At 42.9% G+C, this 7,802-nt stretch overlaps 1 protein-coding gene across 1 annotated transcript in view; it reads left to right on the forward strand.

Moving 5' to 3' along the window:
- tfap2e (transcription factor AP-2 epsilon) overlaps nucleotides 1–5,060 on the forward strand; it is a gene marked incomplete at both ends in the record, with an annotated part of 14,469 nt that extends 9,409 nt beyond the window's left edge. Inside the window, 4 exons of the mRNA XM_084079834.1 lie at nucleotides 131–362; nucleotides 1,349–1,467; nucleotides 2,266–2,404; nucleotides 4,799–5,060. Coding sequence (XP_083935960.1) covers nucleotides 131–362; nucleotides 1,349–1,467; nucleotides 2,266–2,404; nucleotides 4,799–5,060 — 752 coding nt within the window. The remainder of the gene's footprint in view (nucleotides 1–130; nucleotides 363–1,348; nucleotides 1,468–2,265; nucleotides 2,405–4,798) is intronic.
- Between the last annotated feature and the right edge of the window lie 2,742 nt (nucleotides 5,061–7,802).

A 7,802-nucleotide genomic window follows, 5' to 3' on the forward strand; every position in this document is an offset into this window, starting at 1 on the left:
TTTTTTCTCCTATCCCCTCACCCCCTTCACCTTTGTATTCTCTCTTTTTGTCTCTCTCTTCCATTTCCTTTCTTTCCCACCTCCTCGCTCCTCCTCTCTCCCCTTGTCCCCTTTCATTGTCTCCCACCAGTTCCCATCCCGTCCAAGTTGAACGGTTCATCCCTGACGGCCCTATCACTCAGTAAAGAAGGTCTAGGTATGGGATCGGTCTCAAACCCAGCAGAGGTCTTCTGCTCCGTGCCAGGCCGTCTCTCCCTGCTCAGCTCCACGTCCAAGTATAAGGTCACCGTAGGGGAGGTCCAGCGACGACTGTCCCCTCCCGAGTGCCTCAACGCCTCCCTGCTTGGGGGAGTCCTCCGCAGGTGAGGGGAAACGGGAGACGTGAGGGTGTAACATGTAGATCAGGTTTTATTAGTGTATGGCCAGCCTGTGTGTGCAAAGATATTAACCACTTCAACCCTTTGTACTTCACTGACTGGAGTCCCCCAGGGGTCTATACTAGGGTCCCTCCTTTTTTCCTCTACCCCAAACCTTTGCCGACAATAGCCAATCTACAAGCTCACAATGCGCTGCAATGAATGTTGAATGTTTCCCCCCAAAATAGGGACACTAGAATTCACGTGGTTAAGAATAAAAACATAAACCCTTGCATCCCTATTCTGGGCATGTCATAATGGGCAAACCTTCTACAAATATAGGCAAACATTCGGCGAAAATAGCTGCGAAAAAGAGCTTGTAGATCAGCTATTATCGGCAAAGTGATAAACTTAGTGATAGACTCCTGGGGGACCCTGGTAAATGAAATATAGGGTTAAAATATGTACTCAGAACCCAAAATGGGTTGTGGGTCAGCATGTAAAGCAGCAATTAAATTAAATAAGCCACAGCTTCAGATTACAATAATCATTGTCCAGTTCCAGGCAAGTTTTAGAGAGCACACACTGTTCATATACACAAGAGTTAGAGAAGATAACACTACAGTACTGCTACAGACAGTGACCATAAGGAGACTTCAGCTCCAGTTCAAATCTAGTTGCCATGTAAACACACACACACACACACACACACACACACACACACACACACACACACACACACACACACACACACACACACACACACACACACACACACACACACACACACACACACACACACACTGACTTTGTATTAGCGTTCAATCACACACAAAATGCATTCAAAGTTACATATACAAACAAACATACATATGTACATGTACATGCACTAGTAAATAAAGACATATAAACTGGCAGGCAAGTATGTGCACGCTCGCACGCACGCACACAGTCTGCTAAAACTGCTCTCTCTGTTTCCTGTCCTCCCTCAGGGCGAAGTCAAAGAATGGTGGCCGCTGTCTGCGGGAGCGTCTGGAGAAGATTGGCCTCAACCTGCCCGCCGGGCGACGCAAGGCAGCCAACGTCACTCTGCTAACGTCTCTAGTAGAGGGTAGGACACCCCCCCTCCACTCACACACACACACACACACACACACACACACACACACACACACACACACACACACACTGAAGATGAGTGACCTCTATATATCTTGACAGCCAGAGACACATAATCACATAGAAATCGCATGATCAAGCACGAATAAACACTCAAAGGATGCATGTCCGCATGGATGCACACAACCTTGTACATGCATACACATACACACACACACGTACATGTAGGCACGCACACATGCACGCACGCATACACACACAAATCAAGAATGAAGGACAAAACGGATGAAATGCGCTCTCATACTCTTTCTCTCCTGGTTCTTTATTCCACTGGTTCTAAAAGTGAGTTTTGGGGACCCCCAGGGGTCCTTCAGGGGGGCCCAGGGGGGTCCCCTGCAAAACGAGGAGCTCTAATTTATTTCTCAGCTGTTCGAATCTACAAGCTCACAATATATGTATGTGAGATTGTAGATCTGCTGTTTTTGAAAGATTTAGACAAATCTTGACAAATGTCTTGACAATTCTTCTCTTATGGGGGTACCTGGCACAAAATATTTTTTCAATGGAGGTCCGTGACCAAATACAAATATCAATTTGGGGGTCCTTGACATGAAAACCCAGTGTGAGGGATACGTTATATACCACTGTGTTCATCATCTGGGGGAAAAAAAGCCCTGAAACTGAAACCTAATTTGATAGAAGTATGCCTTGATGAAGTAATTACCACTGAGCAATATGTTTGAGAACCACTGACTTCATGCTATCCTTCCATGTTTTGTTTTTTTTGTAGGCGAGGCTGTACACCTGGCAAGGGACTTTGGTTACGTGTGTGAGACTGAGTTCCCAGCCCGAGCCACGGCAGAGTACCTGTGCAGGCAGAGCGAGCCAGACCAGCTGCCCACCAGACGCAGCATGCTGCTGGCCACCAAGTACGTGCTTCACTTTTAAAGTTCTCACACTTTCAAGATTTTTCAAAAATGTTCAAAAATAGCAGATGTACAAGCTTGCAGCGTGGCACAAAGTGACACGCTGTGAGCTTGTACATCTGCAATGTTTTGAATAGCCAACGCAAAAATCTCAAATGACACAGATGCTTTCCCGGTTTTAATGGGTTAACCACTTAAACCCGATATCCTTTGTTGACTGGGGACTCCCAATGGTTTATACCTTTTTCCCCTCTACACCAAATCTCTTCGGCGAAGGCAGCTTTTGAAATATTGATCTTTTTTTTTTTTTTTTTTCCCAGTTTGGGTTAGTTCATTTCACGAGTATATAAGTAGTTTTAGTTTTAGGAATTGGCTAGTTTTAGTTTAGCTTTCATGGTTTTTCAGGTATTATGAGGAAAGCCTTGATTGATAGAAGCTGAAAAAGTTAGGATTTATGAGGCCTTGTAGATGGGATGGAGCTGCAGAGTCACACAGCAATTTCAAACCCTAAGGAACCTAGTATGAGTGTTGTGTTGTTCTGGTTCGTTTTGTGTGTGTGTTCGTTTTGTGTGTGAATGAAAGAGAGAGTATGTGCAGAAGTACAAATGCGCAAATAAGAGAGGATTGTATGTAAGAAAAAAAGAAAAAAGCTGGGTAGTTTACAAATAAATAAATGTGCACTATATTTGGACAATTAACGTTGAGAAACAAAACCTGTTGTCCCTTGAATTTTTGTTTGAAGAAATGCTTATGGTTTGTGATTTGTCAAAGATACCTCCGTTATAACCTGTACTTACTCACTCAATAAAAAATATTATTTAAAAAAAGTTAGGATGCCATAAGATGTGATTGTGGGAAAACTCAAACAAAGTGGATTTTACATGCAATTATATTTAGTTTCAGTTAGTTTTCTATCATTTATTTTAGTTCATTCTTTTTTTCACTTTACTTTTTATTTGTTTCAGTTACGTCTTACCTTTTAGTTTTAGTTAACCATTAAATCCTATACGTACTTTGTTGACGGCATCCCCCAGGGGTCTATACTCCTTTTTTCCTCTACACCAGGGATCTTCAAGGTTTTTCAGGCCAAGGACCCCTTAGCTGAGAGAGAGATGAAGCAGGGACCCCCACTACATATTGTATACAATTGTGTTGCAGATTAAACTTTTTCATAGATTTTATAGATAGCTTCATAGATTTTCTTGACAGCACTATCATCAGTGTATGTTGAATTGATGTTAATGTGTATTTTCCAGACATTTAACCACTTAACCCTCAATACTTAGTAAACTTGACCTTTCATTCTATAATTAGTCTGCTCCTTTTCCCCCTCTACAGTAACGTCTTTGCCGCAAATAGCCGATTTACAGGCTCAGCTATTTTTAGCTAAGGTCCTCAGAATAGGGATGCCAGGGTGATTAATGTAAAAAATAATTATCCTTTCATACAAAGATTTGGTGGCCTCCCTGTAACTCTGAGGAACCACAAGGGTCCCTCTGTTGAAGACCCATGCTCTAGTCTACACCAAATCTCTTTTTGAAAATAGCTCACAATTTTTTGCCAAATTTTCCCCTACTATGACATGCGCAGAATAGGGATGCTAGGGTTTGTGTGGTTAACTATAACAACCTTTGTTTGTATCTGCGGTTGGAGGGGAGGAGGGTTCAGCATGGCTTAAGGGGGGGGCAAGGATCATGTGATATGGTCACTTGGTGAGTGGTGGCAGTGTCAATGAGGGCTGTTAGCCCATTAAAAGTGAAAATATAAATCAAGTTTGAAAACAACAGTATTTTTCAAATACTAACCTGGATTTGCTTTCAACATTGTATGATATAATTTACATGTGGTGCAACTAATTGAAAAACTACAGCAAATTATTCTCTAACCATTCTTTAACCACTAGGGATGAACGATTTGGGATAGATATCTAATTGTACCTTTTCAGACCAATACTCTGATTGCTAGTAAATGTGAAATCACATTTTTAAATAGGTCCAATACAGTTTACACTTCAAAATACCTACCATAACGTTATTAATGGACAACATAAATTGATATTTAAAGGACCAGTGTTGTATGTTTAGCCCATTGGCTACAATTTAGGAATACTTTACATTACTACTGACCAAGTTAGACAGTTTTCTATTTATATTTTTGAATAATTACCATATTTCCGTACAATTTTAGCTCAAACTTCCAGGAGATAATCCCACCTTTATCTGCTTCTATAGGCAATATTCAATTCCCAATTAATTGCAGCAATTAGTTGCAACCTCTGTGATTTGTAAATTGCAGAAGTTCATATTGTTTTATGATGAACTATTCAGCCCTACTAAGCACCCTCTCCCTGTTTCCTTCCTTCCCTCCCCATCTTCTCTCCATTCTTCTCTCTCTTAGGGAAATCTGTAAGGAGTTTCTGGACCTCATGTCAAGTGACCGTTCTCCGCTGGGCGCCAGCAGACCCACCCCGTGCTTGGAGCCAGGCGTCCAGGGCAGCCTCACTCACTTCAGCCTGCTCACCCATGGCTTTGGCACCCCGGCAATCTGTGCCGCACTCTCTGCCTTCCAGAGTTACCTGATGGAAGCTATCAAAATGCTGGACAAGGGAGAAGGCGGAGGGAAGAGCCACCACGAGAAGGAACTGAAGCACCGCAAATAGAGGAGGTAGATGAAATGGACAGATGGAGAGGTCAACATCAAGGAGGGACGGAAAAGTAGGGAGACAGGAGGGGACAAAGCTGACACGTGTCCCTCTGTGTCTCTGTGTCTGCCCTCCTTTGATTTCTTTCTAAAGGACAAAGACGGAGACCTTTGCCTCCCAGAGCCCCTGCAGTCCCTGCTGTTGAGAGAGAGCAGGGAAGTATGGTTTTTGTGCTGTTATGTCAGCCCCTCCCTCGCTCAAAATGACGCATGGACCTCTGTCAATAGCCAGTTTGTGTGATGGCATATACTGTACCACCCTGTGGGCAAAAAAAATGACTCTTCTGGATGAATTTCTACGTATGGCTATGTTTTTCTGTTCATTTTTGTTGTTCCATATGGTATTTTGACCTGCGTTCGCACAACCCCTTCCTTTACTCATACACACATTTTGAACTGAGCGCGATCGGGAGCTCTCAGTGCTCATGAGAAGCCATATCCAAGACAACAACAACAACATGCTCTTTGCTCCTCTGGAACGTTGGAAGAGTTCTAACTCCACCCCACTGGATGAGCGGTGAAGTGGGTGAATGGTTTTCTAGTTAGATATGTGGGGGGGGGGGGGGTTGGAGTCAAAGGCAGCTAAATGAGAAAGGTGTTTTTCTTTTCTTTTCTTTTTTGCTGTTATTTAATTTAATTTATTTTTTCAAGTGAGTAGGGATTCGTGTCGGTAACTTACAAAAATAATGTAAATCATTTTGTACTTCTGTGTATGTTTATTAATGTTATTACTGTTGTTATTATTATTGTATTACGGCATAAATGTAATATATTATTAAAGAATTAACAGCTGATAACAACAGTGTGAATTTTATGGTTTCCACTGATGCTACTATGCATCGGGAAATAATGTGAATTATCTATCCAGCAGCACCATCCTGAGTTACAATGGGTGACAGATAGAATACATATTGTACACCTAATAGCATTGTATCACATAACGGAAAACACAAAGATGACAGCAGGCCATTGTATTTAATTTATCATGTTGCAATCACAAATGGTTACACAAAATCATTCACCAGATTGGCCTGTCTCCAATCTGCCTCTCTCTCCCTTTCACTCTCTCTCTCTCTCTCTCTCTGACACACACACACACACACACACACACACACACACACACACACACACACAAAATCACACTTAAGAGAAAATAATAATTACTGATGCAAGCGTGCATACCCCAAGGGACCACTCAAGATTCAGAGCCCATTTACGCAGGACCCCAATGGGGTTGGAGTCATCCCCAGTGAGACACCAGCAGCAGCGGCAGCACGAGTGCTACTGTAGCATCCTGGCAGGCAACAGCAGTAACATCAGCGGTGTCACAACAGCAGCGGCCCTGAACATTGTACCTGGGAGAGCAGGGAGTTCAACGTGATCCCCAGCACACAATAAACAGAGTACCTCAGTTCCCTCTCAACCAATCTGTTATACTGTTATACAACGTGTTTCTTTTTAGCGCTCGCCTCTCTCCGACTACACACACACACACACACACACACACACACACACACACACACACACACACACACACCTATTTGTTCGTTGTTCTTTGTATAACCAGGATAATATACAATTAGTGTTTTCCGGAGACTACACACACTCTTTATTTTTTACTTGTGCTACTCTTACCTCCTTCCCTTTCTCCATCTCATCACCCCTGGTGTCAATTCCCCCTGTACCTTTATCATCTCCCATTCTGAAACCTACCTACCCCACCCTACCCCTCTCTTCTCTTCTCTCTCTGCCTCCCTCCCTCCTAACACTGACACTCAGCGGGGCTGCTCCCCATCTCTCTGTGCCTGCAGGCAAACATATGCTGCTCTTCCCGTCAGATTCCGGTGTGTTTGGGAGAGTAGGGATTGTTTAATGTTTATTAATCACCTGTCTGTGGTGGGAGGGGAGAGGAGGTGATGGTGGAGAGAGAGAGACACACACACACACACACACACACACACACACACACACACACACACACACACATTCTCAGGAAGCAATACACAGACCCACACACACTGGAAGACATATAGGGGTGTGCACACAGTAACTATTAAAGGAACATGTATACATTTACACCTGACAGTACACACACACACACACACACACACACACACACACACACACACACACACACACACACACACACACACACACACACACACACACACACACACACACACAGATATCTACACTTTCTCGCTTGCTCACACAAACAGTATTATGGTGGTGTTGATGCTCTGAATCTGGCCCAGTTTTCCTCACCTGGCTGTATAACTGTATAGAAAAATAAAACGTTGGGATGTAAATATACAATGATACACTTCCATCCAATTAATTATAGCCATTCAATCTCAAGTATTTTCACATTTCTTTATCTTCTTCCCCATGCACACAGCTTCAGTGGTCAAATGAAGGTTCACTATATGACCAAAGGTCAGTGGACACGCGTTCACATTTGTGTCTCTTTAGTGCCCTTTGTTCCACTGTATTGAAATCTTAATTCTCCAACTACACTGACATTCTAATTGTATATTGTATGCTTCCAATTTTGTGGCATTGGCAAGTTCATGGAAGGCTATTTCCCCATTTCAGAATGATGATTCCCCCTGTGCCCTCCAAACAGAAATGGTTTGAGATCAGTGAGGAATAACTTGACTTTTGGAATGAATTGGAACAGATTCGAGCCAGGCATAATCAC

Source organism: Gymnoscopelus microlampas (genome assembly GCF_963454915.1).
Source record: "Gymnoscopelus microlampas genome assembly, chromosome: 15".
NCBI classification, from domain to species: Eukaryota; Metazoa; Chordata; class Actinopteri; order Myctophiformes; family Myctophidae; genus Gymnoscopelus; species Gymnoscopelus microlampas.